The sequence below is a fragment of the Haemorhous mexicanus genome, chromosome 2 (assembly GCF_027477595.1).
Source record: "Haemorhous mexicanus isolate bHaeMex1 chromosome 2, bHaeMex1.pri, whole genome shotgun sequence".
Lineage (NCBI taxonomy): Eukaryota > Metazoa > Chordata > Aves > Passeriformes > Fringillidae > Haemorhous > Haemorhous mexicanus.
The window spans coordinates 61,815,301-61,833,732 of record NC_082342.1 but is presented as its reverse complement, the minus strand read 5'-3'; the positions used below and the strand labels follow the sequence as shown (position 1 = coordinate 61,833,732).

The window sequence follows — 18,432 nt, the reverse complement described above, 5'->3', positions numbered from 1 at the left end:
TGCTGTTTATGTAAATTAAGCCCTTTTATTTGTCAATAACATTTGTTTGTATCATGCTTACACTGTGTTAATCTCATTTTTCTTATTTATGCTAGCCACAAGAACCAAAACAAAACTTGTTCCTTCTTACGAGATATAAAGTGTGTTCTCTGTTTGTTTCCTCTGTCTCTCTGATATAAAATGACCAAAACCTATGAAGTGTTAGGTGGGATGCACATGTACTTCCAGTCTTATTTAAACCAAGTATACTAAAGATTTTATGCACTGTGATCAAATGTTCAGGGTTGAAAATGTTATTGGATTTGAAGACAGACAGATCTTACCAGGCAGAATGATGACCATTGCAGATTTCTGCCTTACTGTGTAACTAAGACATGTCTCAAGGCCTAACATCATCTGGGAATTTTAGTGATCAAATTCCCCATATCTTTTAACACAGGTGTGATGGCCCCAATGGCCTCCTACACACTTTCAACAGAACCATAGAACCTGTGACTCCTGCTCTGTTTTAACAGTAGGTGGATTGTATTTTTCTGAGGGCTGGGAAATGTTTTTTACCTCATCTGAGTGTGAGTAGCAGACCTGCTACAGTCTACAGCCTGGAATCATTAGTATATTTGTTCCCTTCTTTTCCTGTTTTAATACCTGCCTAGTCATCTTTCTTCCTTTTCTATTCTATGCGTTTGTCTGTTTGCTGAAAGTCCATGACTGAGGGTCTTGAATGCTTGAATGAAACCAAAATGCTTTATTCAAACCACTTGAAGTTTGAGCATGGAATGCACCATGCCTTGAGAAAAGCTGTTATTATTAACCAAACACAATAAGGGGGCAAAAACAGAATAGGAGAGATGGTTACCCAGACCTTTAAAGAGTCTTGTTTGTGCAGCTGCAAACAGAAATGACAAAAAGAACAAAAAAAAAAAAGAACTAGCCAAGCTTGCATTCAGTACCTGTTGTTAAGCCAAATCCCATGTCAGCTGGCTCTTCACTCAATGCATGCAGCTGGCAAACCTCACTGCCTTGAGCTTCCATATGGGCATGCTTGGTTAAAAGAAATTTCCTGTAAAAGATACACATTTATAATAATTCCTGATTAAACTTGTCACTCTAAACAAGGACTTCTATCTTCTGGAACAGTGAAAACATTCTACATTTATATAAACAAGGTTTATCAACACCTTTTGCTAAAACTAAACACAATTTCCCAAACATCTGTGGGATAGGAAAGGGTAAGCCAGCAAATAGTAGATTTGTCTTCTGGTAACTATTTACACACTTTCATTTGCTGTGCATTTATAAAAATGAGTCAGCAGAGTAATGTTGCTTTCATGTGACAATGAAAGTAAAGGAAGTAGGTGCTAACTCTGGACTACGTGTCTGGATTTCCAGAGGTAGGTCCACCAACATTCTCATTTCTAAAGGACAATATCGCCTTAGTAAAATTAATATTAACACACATATGATCAAAGCTAGTTTAGACTTTCAGAGGCTGGAATACTCTCTTCATTTCTTACTCTAAAAGTCTACTTACATTTTCACCACAGCAAATCTGCATCTTTTTAAGTCCAGCCAGTTTCACAAACAGAAAAAAAAGAGTTTGAGACCAGGAGTAAAACTCCTGAAGACAAATGAGACACAAACAAGAAATAATGCCACTGAGAAAACTAGGCTGAACTAACTTATTTGTTTCGTTTTCCACCAAGAGCCACCGGTCTTCAGCCACCAGGAAAACAGATTTCAGACTGATTGGAAGTGAGATGGTGTGAGTTTGACCCTCCAATACATCCAGTACAATAAGGTGGTTTCTATAAAATTGGAAGTCAAGAAAAGAATAATCAGATAGGGATATACACAAGGAGATCTGATTTAAATCAATTTAATATAAGGATATAATTTACTCTTACCCTGCTTCTTTGTAGAACACCAGCCAGTTTTTGTGTGAAAACTCTCGGCACATTTTGTAGTTGCTCTGTATAAACACACATCATAGGACAATCAGTGTTTGTTAGATTTGTCCCAGCGAGTTTCCCTGACTCTTCTGAAAGTGTACTAGTTTTTTTCATTCATTTAGAAGAATACACAGCTTTAATTACCTCTCAAAATGCTATCTAGCTTGCCTTGTTCCGAGTCATAAATTGTATCATAACTGCATTCATTATTTTGGACATAATTCATTGTAACAAAATGTTCCATTATTTCCAGTTCTAGCCCTAAAGAGGGATATTTTAAAGACACATATATTCAGAAAATTTATTTATCATTTTTATATCAATATTCCATAACAATGTTATTTTATGTATAAGACATTTAAACATACATAAGAGTAAACAATTAAATAAATTCTTGGGCTGTAAAACCAGGAAAAACTTAATGATCCTGTTTTTCCAATATTGACATTTGCTTTTTAAAAAACTTAGTATAATAAGGGCAGGTGCTATTCCTCACCTTCTGTTCCTTGCTGCTCCACCAAGATGTTCTCTTAGGAGAGTTTTGAGCTTCTGGTGAGAGCAAAAGTCGGCGAAGGGCACCGTTGCTTGTATCCAGCAACAACACAACATTGCTCTGTAAATGAAAAGCAGATCCATGCACATCTCAAGCTTGTTTAAGAGACTACAACAAATCTATCTGAAGCACTTTTGCAATTTGAGCCACTTATGGCATTTTGAAAAGATGATTTACATTTTGTTGCAAAATGTAAGCTGGATTTTCTTGGTTCATTTTGAAGTTCACGGAGAAACTGAAGAGGTTAAGTACATGCAAGTGCTGGAATGATACTACAGTTTTTCCACAGCATTTCATCTATACATCTCATATTCACTTCTGGATAACATCTAGGAACTGGATTAGTATGGCTTACGTGTCTAAGATGCAGCTACAGATAAGAGACATACCAATAAGTTCTGTCAAGTCACTAAAATACTTCATTTCAGTTTTTTTGTTTTCTTACCATTTTTCTGTTGTACCTATTGCTTAAGTCCCACTGAAGGTGACAAACTGGTGAAAGAAGAAATGGCTTAGTACTTTCTCTCCAAGTTCATACTTCTGATACTGTGGAGCCTGTGGATATTAAATATCCCAGGATGTGACAATCCTTCTGTGACCTGCACTCTCTGACAGCTTATAGTGTCAGAGGTAGGACAGCTGTTGGAGGACAGCGGGATGACTCAAAAGGATGGAGACTAGAGGCAGATGGGATGGTGCAAATCTCCATCACATGAAAAAGTGGTGTGCTAAATTTTTAACTTCTTCAGATTTCTCATTTGTTACTTGATGCCCAAGGGTCACACATGCTATCAAATGATGGGGGCTTTTTAAACATTTCTTTTTGCTAAGCACTATAGCCGCTCCTAATGTGTTTAACTAAGAATTCAAGACAACAGTTATTCAGGGCCAACCTTATCTGCATCAAATGAAATTCAAAAGGTACAAAGGAATAAGTTAATTAAGCCTTGGGCTCAATTTTTTGTTTGCCATTCAAGGAAACATTCACTTCTGCAAGGACATTAGGTTCTGCAAGGACTTACTAAAAGTAAACTGCCTACGTACAACATGTGCAATAACGCACAATAGACGTTAAGGAAGTAAAACGTAAATTCCCACGAATTCCCCTAAATAAAACAAATATGAACAATCTGAGTCACAGCAGTTTTGTTCTCTTTCGGTACTCTTCATACTTTCACTAGAAATATTTGTGAGAGTTAGCTTTAATAATGGCAGTAATTTGAAGCTAAATATGGTGAAGTATTTAAAATATTATCCTGTTATTTGGAGCATTTGGGAATTTCAGTTCAAGTTCAATATTTCTAAAAAAAGATGCTTGCTTATGTATTACAAACTAAAATTATAGAAATGAGAATGTTTTTATAGAATATTTTTTCTTCAGGAAAAAAAATGGGACATTTGCTTTGGATTTTGATTTTCTGCCATATTTCATTTATACAATTCTGAAACAGCATTAGTCTTCCACGTGAGATAAAGAACACATACAAATCAATTACATTCTTCCACTTAGTGTTAAATTTATGAGAGCAGTTGGTAGTATAAAAAGCTTCTCTACTCCACCCCTTTTGATGTTAATGGCTTCCTTCTGTGCTAAGTGCCTGATGTATATTCTGTCTGTGTTCAAGAATAGATTTTTGCGTCACTTGTGAACACATCCAAGAGCAGCTCTGGCAACCCTTCAAGTGGGCTGGGAGAAGACGTTGGTGTGCAATTCCGCTCTGTTTGTTCTTGACTGGGAGAAAAGTAACCTTTGGGTGACCTCCCGACCCCAATGTCTGGAATTCCAAACTCTGGACAGATGCAATAACCAATCTTGTGGAGTGGTGTGCCTTTATTTTTAGTTACTGCTAAGTTTCCCTTTCCTTACTGCTGTTTTTATTTTAGCCAGCATTTTCCTCTAAAAAGTTCTTAAACCAAACAGGGCTGTGACTTCATTTTGCTGGTATGGGAAGTTGTTCCTTATGGTTTTGCAGAGAGAGGGGAGAGCTTGGGGAAGTTTCAGAGTGGGACAGTGCAAATAACGCAGTTTAATATTCTTGTATTCTTCTCCCCAAATTCACTGTCAGTTTTGATCTGTTCTGCCCTCAATGTTCATGTCCTCAGTGAGTAGGCTTGCATACACAGTCTGCTTCAGACTGAGACTGATCCTTAGCTTGGCAGGGAAATCATACATCCTCTTGCCTCCTGGTCCCCCTTTTTTCTTAGAGGTACTCAAGGATCCCTTGAGTGATGGAAACATTACAATCCTCACACTGTAAATAATAGGAACAAACATGAACACACTGTTCATCAGGTTCAATTGGAAAAAGTCTGTGAAAAAAATTTATAGCTTGGGGCTCAAACCACATCTTCAGAGGTAGGGAAACGTTTGCAAGTAGATTACTGGTGTTCTAATTAATGCAAGTTGTGTCTTTCAGATGATTTGGGAGACTGTATTCAAGATTTTAGTGAACTGAGAACAACAAGTAGTGGTATAAGCTTTGTGCTTATGGCAAATGAGCCTTCTCCCATTCTACAGAAGGTTCACACAGACCTTTACTATGAGGTGTACTCATAGAAAAGGAAAGTCTTATATAATATATATATAAAAAAAAGAACTAGTTTTTGGAGAAAATAAGAAAATACATCCTTTGTTCTGAAGACATACATCAGAATATTATGGGGACTAGAGATTACAGAAGTTACAATGTTACTGCTGCTTTCATATTCATATCCTCACTTGTGCTACAGGCCAGATCACAAACTGTTAAAAGAAGTCTTCTTTTCAAAAATGGTTGTCATCATCTCCTACATGTGAGTGAGGTGGATCTCTGTGTCAGTTTTCTTGCTGCAGACTCTCTCACTCCCTTGTTATCAGAGAGCTTTGACAGAACTGCAGCAGCAAGTGGGACAGGGAAAAGCATTTCCTTCCCCCCCACCCCACTTCCTGACCAAGAAAGATAAAAGCAGAGTTAAAGGATGCCAGCAGGACACTGCCTCAACAAAGCTTGTTTGCTCCCTGAGGTAGCCTGTAGGTTACTCTGTTTGTCCAGTTGTAGCCTTTCAACACAGTAAAGTGCTTGAAAAAAATCCTGGAAGTGTGCTGTTAATTTATGAGCAAATCAATTCTCTATGTGCATTTTGCTCCTAAAACCCCATATAAAGTCATGCATAAAAGTTATCAAAACTCTTTTCTGTCTGTATTTGTTCTCATTCTGAGCAGTAGATGTGAGAGATGCAGAAAGAAAAGTGCATACGGAGGGCACAAAGCTCTAGCAGGAAATAAGAGTAGGGCCTGAAGTATTTGTGGGGAGGACAGATGGCAGAGGCATTGCTGCTTTGAAGAGATGAATGCAATTCCCTTCTTACAAAGTTACTTGAGACTTCTGCAGAGTCCTTTCAAAGTCTATGAGTTTAGTCTGAACAAAAAGACAGAGTCAAAACAGCTTGCACTCACTGAGACCACTGGCCACCATGAGGAATAAAATCATCTACCCTTTCTTCCAAGAAGATGTAAATATGGCTTAAAATCAGATAAATCTCCCACTTGTGCCATTAAGTTAAATCCCTGAGGAGTTTACTTTCAGTAAATTTTTATTTAAAAGGACAGGAAGAAATGGTGATTTTTCATTTTATTTCACTGGAGGGCTCTATAGAATCTAGATGGATGTTATCTGGGAACAAGATAAAACCCACAAGCTTATTTGAAGAGCCACAATATAATAATGTCATCTTTTCCAATAAGATTATCCTCCATTTAAAATTGTTCTTTTTTATAACTTAGTCAGAAACATTAATCTCCAAAGACCTTTATTAAAAGAAAAAAAAATGAAAAAGCTGCTTTTGGTATTGTCTAATTAATGGATGATATTGATTATTATGAAATAGCAGTTTCAAGTGGCCACTTTATTTAATAGATGCAAGTTATTTTTTTTTACAAATATTGTTAATACTTCTTAGTCTTTTTGCAACTAAACACAGATGAATCTCTAAAGCATCAAGTATGTTATTTATATTATTTGTTTTTCTTGTTTTGTTTGATGCACTGTGGCACAACTAGCTAACTCCTGTAGCCTTGCTCAAAACGCCACTAATCTACTTTTCTTAACATGTGAATGCTGCAAGTTCTGAGTTTATGCCTGCCCATGATCTTAGTACACCTAAAATGTAGGCACCTTGACTATATGTCAAGCCTCTTTCTGTAGCCAGTGGAAAGAGAGAGGAACTTCCAGAGGGTAATTAAACACGTTCTACTTGAGCTGAGAAGAAATGCTCTTCAGGTCATCTCTGTTCTCACAGCAAATATAAAAAGTACTTCGTTGATTATTTTAGGCCATATGCTCACCTGCTAAGATCAGTAATAATGGATTAAATTTCATACACAGCAACATCCACCTCATTTCACAGGTGCACAGAGCACATGATTTTTCTATGGCTCCATTGTAGGAAGAATAAGGAATAAAACCTAAGCTCTATGTGGAAAAATTACACTGCTTGAGAATCCCTCTTGTGGTTCAGGGGGAACTAGAGATCCCAGCACTTGAACCCCAACATAAGGAAGGATAGCAGTGGCTGTGAAGACTACAACAGCAGCACTCCTCTAACCTTTGTTTTAATGGCTTACTTAAGAATCAACCCCAAAGAAATTACCAATGTAGTCCATGGATATGAGCATGCAATATACAAGAGAATAATCTTCCTTCTTCTTTTGTTTTCTAAGTTGCTTGCTTAAGTTCTCAAGAAGTCTAAAATTACTTTTGAATGGTGTCCTAAGAATAGGACTTTTTGCAAACAAGTTTGTAATTAAATGAAACATATTTTCACAAACAGCGAATAAGGTCCACCTTAATGGTAAAAATATGTAAAAAGTTCTAAGATAATGCAAAACATTCAGAATATTTAAATTCTGTATTATTTTCCAGTTTAAAAAAGGCTTATTTACAGACAGGATGTATTCACCTGTAGCACTTGCCAAGAAAGGCAAGTCTGAAACTGGCAATATTTAAGTTTTGTTAGAGAAAATCATGAGGTTCTAGCAGGACTGAAGTCATCTGGAAAGAGACACTGAACTACCACAGCCTCTCTATGTCACAAATTTTATTTCAGAGTCTGAAAATGTATCTATCCTACCATCACTAAAAGGTATATTCCATGAGGACAGCCAAAACCAGACTCTACCTAATGGTTCACAGAACCATTCGTTTCTGACACCGGATGCTTGTGGGATTTAGTTAAAAACAAAATGGTTGGAATTTTGGAGATTTGGAATGCAAAGAATATTGCTGGCTTTATATTAAAAAGTGTGAGACGTTCTAAACATTCTTAGATACAAGACAGACTGCCATCTGTTTTAGTTTCCTGCATCAACTTCTCCAAAGGAAGCCAAGAATTATTTAGAACAAAAAAAATGTGCTATGTGCACCTCAAAATAGCCCCAATGGTATTTCTATAGCTGTTCAACAAGCAGGTAACCTCAGAATCACATTGTTTCCAGTCTGCATTGCAAAGTACCCAATAGGCAGCTGCACCTGCATAGGCAGTTCTACCAAAGGCAGAAGAATTGTGTTTCTCACAAGGCACCGAGCTTAACAGCAGCATCTGACACCAGAAAGTAGCAGCAACACTTGACAAATGTTCCTGGAACAACAGCATTACAGAAACACTAGAAATGACTAAAAACTATTAACACCCCAACTCAATGTAGGAAAAGTTCTTCTAGGTTGAAGCCTCTCACCTACTGAAACATTGACAGAAGAAATTCAAAGAAAGGAAAAAAGAGCCAACAATAATGACTGATTTAATGCCCATGTCAAACCACAGTGAGTGCTAGGTAGCCTAATAAACTATTTTTAATGTTAAGAAATGAACAGCAGCAACAGGTATATACTGTTGCCTCTTCCCACTCGTGGGCAAAGAAATTTTCAATTGGAAATGTTACAATCGGATCACAGATAGTAAGGGAAAGTGCAAAGTATGCAAAAGTTGTCTTTTAAAAAGCATTCGAGTCAAACCAACACTGAAATTGTTAGTGGTTCTCAATTTGCATTGTGGACATCAAGGCTTACTTAGTCTTCCTTCTAGTCTCAACACTTCACAGGTTACAGAAGAAGAAATACAAGGATTTACAAAACAAATATGGAGCAAATACAAGCAACATTTTACTCAGTGACTCAGAAAATGTCTCTTTTATATACTAGTTGAAAAGTAAAAGGGGGACAAGATTGGAGCAGAATTTAACATAAAACATTTTATGTGAACTTATGTTCTCTACAAACATATGCAAAGAACATAAGTTCATCTGTTTGACTGAGACTCCTGAACTTGACCCACTCTCCCCCTTTCTCCCATAAGCTCAATCTCCCTCTATCAATAAGAGAAGATAAGCAGGTAGAACTCAGCTTCAAGAATGGAAGAGGACATTGTCCAGCTAAAGAGTGCAAGAGGAAAATCTCCATTTAAAAACTAAAGCTGAAGGCAACTCCCAAGCTGCAAGTAGAGTAAAAGAGAGAACATACAGCAGGAGGTAGCCTTGTCCAGTCTATAGAGGTAGAGTCCCCAGTGACACACCCTCATGATACAACTTTGCTAATGACTAAACATTTAGCTGGAATTTAATTTTTTTACCTCCTCTTCATGTAGAACCACTTGACCTTTAAGTGGATTTCCCAGTGGTGCTGTAGTCACAAAAGGTTGCCAGACACTTCCAACTGTTCTTGGGAAGAGGTCATAAAGATCCACAAAGTATCCAGTCTTACTAGAAATGTTCATGAAGTACAAGGAAACAGGATTGCATGTAGTAACATAAAGAACATTTTTATGTTCCTCTTCTGAAATAAGAAAACAAAACAGTGAAAGGCTACTGACATTGTGCATTTCTCTTCTGGAAATAGATATGTCAAAAACTTGGCAGATGATAGAGCAAAAAGTACTGAAAAAATACCACTGTTGACAAGGGAGATAAAGAGAAATGATCTCTTGATATTAACTAAATGTTAACAGGCAGAACCTTGCCACAACACCATTAACTCTAAACAAGTAGTCCAAGGCACATTTGCATAGGCATGACTGCAGTGTCTGCCAGCTGTTAGGATGTTCCTCTGATTTTGCTGGTTTATAATCTTATTTCTTCTTCCTTCTCTATCTTATCCTCCCTTTAAATTCATGTGTTAATAATTAAACATAAAATTAGTACATTGTACAAACAATGCACAGAACTTTTCACATAAACCACCTTCCTGAATAATTTTAGAAATTCTTGAAACCAATAAAAAGCTACCTAATTTCTGTTTCGCTTCCATGAAAGCCTGCTAATGTACCTGTAAATTAGACTGCAAGTAGAAAGAGCAGCATTCCAGTATTGATCATTAAAGATCTGTATATAATACATTATAATGTCTAGACTGATGCCTTGGAATGGTTTCCTAGAACAGAGGCTAGACAGAGTTAGAGAATAAAGCAGGTATTTATTAAAGGCCTTTAACAGATACACCTTGGGCAGTGCAAAAGCCTTGCAGAGGCTACACCCAAGATGGACAATGGTCATGTGATTTTCAAGCAGATATGTTTTGTCTATTTGCATATCAGAGGTTAATTGTCCAATTATAGCTCGAGGGAATAAAGTCATGTTTGCTCCCCCATGTACTTTTTCTTACACTTTTCAGGGCCTAAGGCTGTGACCTTGGTTCCAGGCCTGGAAGACCTGCTGTTCTGTTTGTCTAAAATGTGAGAGCTTACTAGCACTCTGTATGGAGTTCAGAGTTTTATACCAGTGCGGTACAGGATCTGAAAATCATAAAAGCTAAAAACTTAAGGCATCAAGACATGCTTAATGATGAACCCTAAAAACATTTATGAATATTCCCAACGGCACAATTCCCTCTGAGACATAAGCTGTAGAGGTAACTAAGGCAGGTTTGGTCCACTGAGAAATAATCAGCATGAGCACAGATGAAAAAAACACAGCACTCTCCAAGTTTAAAGATTTCTATTAAAACTGAATTGAGAGAGGAAAAGTCAAAGAATTGTTTTTGTCAAGCAATGCAGGGTTGAACACACAAATTTAACAAACTTGCAATTTTGTGGCTGTACTCTAATTACACATCTTTCTCTTAGAGAAAGATCTTTGAGAAAGATGCAGATCCTTGCAATGACCACAATGACTCAGTGAAATTATGCACTGATTTCAGTGGATTATTTTTGTATTTCACCTACTATTAAAAAAAAAAAAGTGATACAAGTTAAGATAGCATTCCTATAGTTCAATCACATACTCTAAATTTTTAATTCTCATATTACAATTCCTAGTATCATTCCTATACTCTACTGCAAGCATATCTAGAAATACACACTACTGTAAATGCACTGGAGCTGTTACTACACCTGAAATCCCTCATACTGCCCTTTTATATTCTGCCACTGACTATTGGCAAGCACTTAAGAAGTCAACAGCCCAGTCCTTCCTCATCTCCAGGACATTTCACCTCTTTGTAATGCTGCAGATCATTACAAAAGTCAGTAGCTTTTCTTACTGTACCTTTTGTTACCGTGACGTCACAAACTAAGTTAATTTCATCTAAAGGCAGTGTCCAAAAAGCAAGTTCTTCTGTGAAACTGATGGACCTGGCTTCATGTCGTTCCAGTGGAAAGCCTTGAATATTTAAGTACACAGGGCCCTAAAACAAATAATAACCATGAGGGCTTCCTAAAATATTCCACTCCCCATTCTTTATGAAAATACAGAAGTCTTAAAGCTGTAATACTATTAACAATAAAAAACCCTAAATAATGTTATATTTATTACTAAGCAAATTAAAGGGAAAAGGAAATGCCTTTTATATAAACTCTCTGAATGTCCACACTACCGTTTCACTTATGGTATAGAAACCTCGTGCCTCTCCTCTTCAATCTTTTCATGGTTTGGAACCATTATCACTTAGCAGCATGAGGAGAAATCATGTACTGATGAAACACAGTTTATATAAGGAAAATACCAGAATATTTCTGTTTCAAAGAAATTATATGGCAATTTCTTCTTATATAAAGTTTAAATCTCACCCATACAGCACATTAGCAGTACAGGTTTTTTCTTACTCACTGGAGTAATAATTATTGAAGTTAAGCCAAGAACTCAGAGCTGAAAAGGACTTAGAAACTTTGGCTGCAGACCAAATGGTACCAAAGGTTCAGATTCAAACTTGTCAGTGCCAAAGACCTGCAAGACTTCAGCTGCAGGCAAAATAGAAACAGCAAGCAGCTTTCTTTTCAGTCACTGATCATAGCCAAAAATTGAGATCTGGGGCCTGTAACTGGCCACCCCCAAACATCCAAGACAACTACAAAGTTTCTTCAGATAAGGTATTTTCAATATCCTTATAAATACTTCTTTTCAAGAACTTCTGGACAAGCTTACTGGCTATCAAGCACATCTTACACTGTGACAGATAGGTATATTTTTCTAGTCAGTGTAAAAACTCCAAGAAAAAAGTGACAAGGACCATGCCTTGTACACACTCTTTTTCCTGAAGAAATTGATCACATTTTAGACTCGTCATAACCCAATAAATAAAACCATTATTCTATGAATAAAAAAATAATTTAAAAGACAAACCTTTACTTCTATTTTTTGAGTTTCTGATGGACACAGCATTTTCTTTTGTGCATTTCCTGGCTGATCGACCTTCCAGTAGCCCATAAATTTATGATCTGGTAATGGCAGTCTGTCAAATAATGTAGGAACAAATAAATTTTTACATTTATTAACCAGTAAGTGATATGGAATAAATAATTTAGACAACTGCATTTTCCCAACAAAATATATCTGAAGACTCTCTTGCAGAAAGTGTTTCCTTGCTAAAATATTTTATTCCTTTTACATTTTAAATCACAAAAAATTTAGCCTTCTGGACTACTAATATAGACACAATCTAAGCAGTATCATAAAAGAAGCAGCAATGTATTGGTCTCAAAAGGAAAAGTTTTCCCGTCTGAATTATGTGAGATATATCCAAACCATCTCTTGCTTTGCTGTATTTGGATCAGGTTGTGCCAGCACCCCTTAAAGGAACTCCTGTCAGTAGCTCACTCTTCTAAAAGACCAGCAGAATAAGCACAGTTAGCTCTGAGGCTCGTTAACCATGAAAGAAAAATTATTTCTGTTTATTTTACCACTGCTCACATGAAAAAAGGCAAAGGAATACAGACATGAGAGTATCCCACTGCCTTCTGGCCAGTACAATCTACAGAAAGGATAGGGACATCTTCAAAAGCCACATTTGCTTGCCTTGGTATAATTTCCTCATTTCTGTATCTTTTATCTAAGGAAGAAATATGTGGACCACAGCAAAACTCATTTATACAGGAAAAGAAAATGCTGATGTGTGACAATCTAGCATCACAGCAAAATACAGACAGTGCAATTTTTCTTTCTTTCCTATGAAGTGATTTACAGACACTGAAAGCAGTTTGACTTCATTAATTAGCACAGATACCTTCAAGCTAATGAACTGATCACTTTTGGCCTCTCTTTTTTTTAGGACCAGTCACTCCTAAAGAGACCTCCTATCAAAACAGCATTCTGTGTTGCACATTATTGCACAGCTACAGGACTTGGCAAGGGAATAGAAGACATTCCTTCTCCCAGTTTCTATAAATATCTTCAAAGTCTATTTTAAGGAAGTTCTCTTAGACTGTTTGTTAAAAGTATCTGCTCGGTCTCTTCTTTCCTATCTCATGATGCTTGTTCCTACTCTTACAATTATTTTCCCTCTCCTCACCAACCAACCTGGCACTTTTAGATATTAGAGGACTGTTTAATTTCTTCTCTATAATTTTTTCAGAATAAGAAGGGATCCCAAATAAAATAAAAATCCCAAATTAAAATATCACTTGGGCTATATATAAAACTTAGAGAATTTTAGTTTTATTCTATTTTTCCCCTAAGAACTTATGGGAAAAGTCAGGGGATGAATACAGACATCCCTTAATTTTTCCTACTCATTCAGGAAAGATGTCTTTGAATTTCTAATGATATATTGATACCAAACCTCAAGCAACCAGAAGCCAGAAGTCACTGGCATTTACTCAGCCTCCATCACCATTCTGTGTTTGGACCATCTGCCAAGGCAGTCAGACAGCCAAAGACACTGCTTTGCAAACAGAAAATGGTTTGGATGCTATTGATCGTTGGTGCTCACAGATAAATAAATGGCTAGCTGCCAGCAATGTGCCATTGGGGCATGTAATGAGGAATGAGTATCTCATTAATTCCCTCTCTTAGTCAAAGAACCAGGAGAGTCTTCATAGCCTGTTTGTTGCCTGACTAAAAATATCAATAGACATCATTGTTTGCAGAGTAATTAATTTTGCATTTTTCCTCACTTCATTCTGCATTTTTCCATTCTTACAGCTAGCTAGTATAGCCAAAATTCTTCCCAAATGAAGAAGAGAAATTGAGCCTGATTAAAAAAAAAACAAAAACAAAAACCCTCAAGTACATGGGGCTGTGTTTTTACATGGCAACATTCAACACCACTAGGAAAAAACATTCACAATGCAGTATTTCAACACAAAATTCTAAGATACATTTATTCATGCAACCAGAAAAACAAGCAAACAGTCAAGTCACTAGATTAAATGTCAGTTTAGAGATCTATGAAATAGAATTTTACTTCAGGCTTCCATTTGGGTTTCTAAATGATTTGTTGGCAAAGCATTGTTTATGTCTCGAGCCACAAGCTGTCCTGTGTGCAAAAAACCCCTGGAGACTTCTTTTTGCTCTATGACTCTGAATAGCATAATCTCTGATATGCCTATAATCAGCAATAGTTATTTCCCGTTAGCTCAGTGGAACATCAGCTCTCACAAGGATTTGGACTTAAGTTTTAATTCCTTACACATTACTTCCATGGACAATATCCTAGAAGTGAAGAACTTTACTAATGATCATGAATAGCTATTAAAACTTGAAACAAAACATGTTAATAACCGTCTTTAACCAAATACCCTGCTTTTTATAGGAACAGAATTACAGATTGCATTCCCAAATAAACATTTCCACTCTCTTTCAGCTTTCTGGAGATTTTCTTTGCTAATAGCCCCTCTCTTTCCTCAGGAAAAATGATTTCAACTTTCTCTTTAGATTTTTGAGGTTTTGTTCTCTTCCCTGTTTCTGAATGATTTAGTTTCTCTGAGGCAGCGAGCTAGTCATCATAAATAGCAAAAAGGAGGGAAATGTAGATCTGAATTTCAGAATAATACAGAAACCAGAGTTCACAATACAAAGCTCTTTGTCAATAGTAATATTTTTTTTCTTTGCTGTCCCACTGCTCTCTCATGTAAATCTGGTCTAAGAAAGAGTAAGAGTATTGATGAAGCTGGTGGCATTAAGGTCTTACAATCAGTCTGCTGAACGAGTTTCAGGAGGGAGTGAGGGTGCAGAAGAACTGGAACAACATATCCACACTAAAAATGTGTATACATCTTAACAGCCTTCCCCTAGTGAATACATATGATACACATCAACGTAAGGAAACTACCTTATTTTCCCAGGACTTATAATAAGCAAATTTTGAAAATAACTCGAAGTGACAGAACTAGTAAAACTTCACTAGATGCTCCTGCCACACTTCTGTATTGCAAATCAAACAGCATTTACATAAAAGGCAGATAGAAAACAATGGAAATGTCAACACTGGCAAAAATCTGTAAGGCAAAGAGATCTGAAAGGTATAAAAAGGGCAGTGGCTGAGTAAGAATGGTACTAAAACTTCACTGGTCTCTCCAGCCTGGGGTGTACAATCCAATCCATGATTTTTGCCTTTGTCAAAAGCTGGAAAGGGTTTCTAGAACAGAAAAACTACAGGCAGACTGCATTAATCTGGTAAGAAATCCAGGATTTAACAGCAATTTCTAAGGATTTATTCCTGATCAGTTGTTTGATTATGGATGTGTCAAAGCCTGTTGCTTAAGGAAAATTCAAAATTGTTTTTCTGTTTATTCACCCTTAATTTTAGATCCTGGTTTTCTACATGACTGCTTTCCATGAAATATATATATAGGCAGGGTTCAGAAAAGTGATTGCATGAGACCTACAGTTGATGGGGCACTTCTACAAGAAATTACTGTTTATCCTGAATTTCTGCATGCATAGCCATCAAAGGGAAAATGATCTGTCAAAACATAATTCTCTTGTGCTGCTAGAAAACTTTTAAAAGTGACACCTATAGAACACAATTTCTTTCCATTTTATATTTTTGATTTATGAAAATAAATTCATTTTAGGGTATTTAAAAAAATGATCAAACAACGAAAAACCTAAATTTCCAAACAACTGTGTTAAAAAGTCAACAGAACCTGCTTATAAAGTTATTTGTTTAGCTTTCAGAGAACATACTACAAGATGGATATGAATGTTGTAAAATTCCACTGAAAACAAATTCTTCACTGCCAGGCATCGTATTAGTACAGCTGTGGAGATGAACTATGACATACAACAAAGCTGCTTAATATATGATCTTGTAAACCAGCTCAGTGCTGGCACAGAATGTATTATTCAAGGTCTCCAGTAACAGCCTGTGCTCCATCTAGCTGAAAAGATTTCCATCCCACGTAACCTTTTTGGACTTAAGTAAGATACAGCTTGAAATCAGGAAAATTCCTTGCCAACCAGTTCTCCATAATTTATCCAAACATATTTTGATTTGAAAACATTCAGCAGACATTCTGAAGTAGACCTTCAGAACAGTTGTATGTTAAAACTCCTGTTCCCTGACAATTCCCCTTCCTCGGCTGGCCCTGCAACACACAGGGTTGGCAACAGACATGTATGATAGGAGACATACCCAATAATTAACTACAGATTACCCAGGGGAAAAAAAGACACATGAAAGAACAGTCTCAAGAGAAAAACAAAGCTGTTAAAATGTACATATTTCCATTACATATAAAAACCCCAGTTCATATAAAACAATTATTGAATTTATAGGAAGCACCTGGAAGTGAATAGTGACAGGAAGAAAAATATGGAATGGCAATTTCATCAAGGATAAATGTCAGAATTAGGATTAAATGCTGTTTTACCTAGAAATTGCAGATGGCCTGAACTGTGCACTGAAATGGCAGATTAACATGAATTTAGAAAAATATGACATAACAGATGTCAATGGGAAAAACAAAATGTAATTGTACACATAAAGAAAGATAATGAGTTAGTACCATGAATAATTCATGTTACCTACTATGTCTTGGCAAACCATCATAGACAATCCATCTGCTTTACATACAATACTGATACAAATTATAAACTAGTGGACAGGTGGTACCAGGAGAGACAGTATTTTAACACCTGACAATACTGAACATGTCAGTACCTTGAAGAATGGTTATCCTACCTGGAAACTGAAGAAAGCAAAAAGACCAAGTAAACCATTCCTTTACAGGTCTAACACATGATATTAATTTTGCTAATAAATAAATTAGTATCAACAAATTAATTTCTCTCTTGAAAAAACAACTACTGCAAGAATCATTCTGTAAATGGTCATTATATACCATCTAGTCTTCCCTTCCAAGACTAGGTATATTAATTCCAGAATTTAATCTAAAATTCCCGTAAGGGTCACTGCAAGCATCTGTTCAATTTTCCTTGGATTTCAGCAATTTCAGCTGGATACATACCTAAATAATTCTTCTATTGAGACCCTGGATTTTAGTGTGTTGCTTCTGTGTCTCATGTTTTTTTCTTGCTATATTTACAGCAGTTATGTTGCAGCAGCAGTTTAAATAATTCTGCTTTATGCAAGTTTTCTTTTCTATTCAGTAATAGGCGACAGACTTCTCCAAAGCTTATTAAAATAAGAATCCACAAATCATTTGATTCAAGACATGCCAGAGACCACCTGTGTTAAGGAGTCAGCATTTCACTGTAACAATTTTCCTGCCTCAGAATCTCCTGGAGATGCTTCTGTATCACAAAATTTAATTGTACAGAATTTGTATTCTTATACAACAATTTCGCTGTTGTACGACTAACATCCTCAGGAAGAAATGGTTTGGACTATTATCCCAGTTTTTATGTTACTTAATAGAACTGCTGAGCAATTTATTATGATAGCTAGTAAGTCCTTAAAGTCTACCAAAAAAAGACTGGGGCACAGAAGTCATCAGCGAGGATATGCTGTTGTCGCTGGAACAACATAGAAATCACACCTAGAAATCACACCTTCATATTGCCAGCTTGTGAGAGAGCAAGCAGGTAGCAGAAAACTAGCTTAAAACAGAAAGTGATATTGACATGTCATAAAACCAATCTGAAAAAACCCAATACAGTAAGAATAATGTAAGTGTCAAGAAAGTTGACCACATAAAATGTAGATGGGGTAAGTGCTATGAAGGGTTTTGCAAAAAGGATGTGGAGATTTTTGTTTAGAAAACCAGAGATGAGTTAAATATGGCATGAAATGCAAACATACTGGGCTTTTAAAATGTCAATATATTTCTATTCTGTACTCTCATACTAATGTACTTGGCTCCTGCAAAAATGAACTTGACCAGTTTCACACCCAATTCTTAACAATGGACACACATCAAGTGAAACAGGGAGCATAAGAGAAAAATAAAACCAAACAGAGGCCTTAAAAACAGGGAAGATTGAGAGGTGACTTTCTAGTGCCAAGGCTATTTAGAAACAAGACTGACTTGCCTTGGGAGGTTATAGAACTTCATCTCTGAAAGTCTTCAGGCATGAACCATGAAAAAATGAGCTAAGGTTTTAGAATAATCTGCATCTTTTCTGAAGGAGGTGGGCCGGACTAGATTAACACCATTATCCCACTCTCAGATTAATGAAAACCAAAAGAGATCAGTACTCCAGTATCTTTTCTGCAGCAGTCCAAACAACATATACCAAATTATCTCAATGTGTCTGTCCATCATGGGAGATTGCAATATAGGCTG

General features: G+C 36.5%; 1 protein-coding gene across 2 annotated transcripts in view; it reads right to left on the bottom strand.

The window, feature by feature from the left end:
* VWA8 (von Willebrand factor A domain containing 8) overlaps positions 1 to 18,432 on the bottom strand; it is a 182,733-nt gene that overhangs the window by 51,059 nt on the left and 113,242 nt on the right. For both annotated transcript variants that reach the window (XM_059839092.1, XM_059839093.1), the window contains exons 27-33: positions 12,089 to 12,197; positions 11,015 to 11,153; positions 9,106 to 9,308; positions 2,446 to 2,562; positions 1,905 to 1,969; positions 1,680 to 1,805; positions 951 to 1,060 (exon numbers count right to left, since the gene is read on the bottom strand). In XM_059839092.1, the coding sequence (XP_059695075.1) occupies positions 951 to 1,060; positions 1,680 to 1,805; positions 1,905 to 1,969; positions 2,446 to 2,562; positions 9,106 to 9,308; positions 11,015 to 11,153; positions 12,089 to 12,197 (869 nt within the window). The remainder of the gene's footprint in view (positions 1 to 950; positions 1,061 to 1,679; positions 1,806 to 1,904; positions 1,970 to 2,445; positions 2,563 to 9,105; positions 9,309 to 11,014; positions 11,154 to 12,088; positions 12,198 to 18,432) is intronic.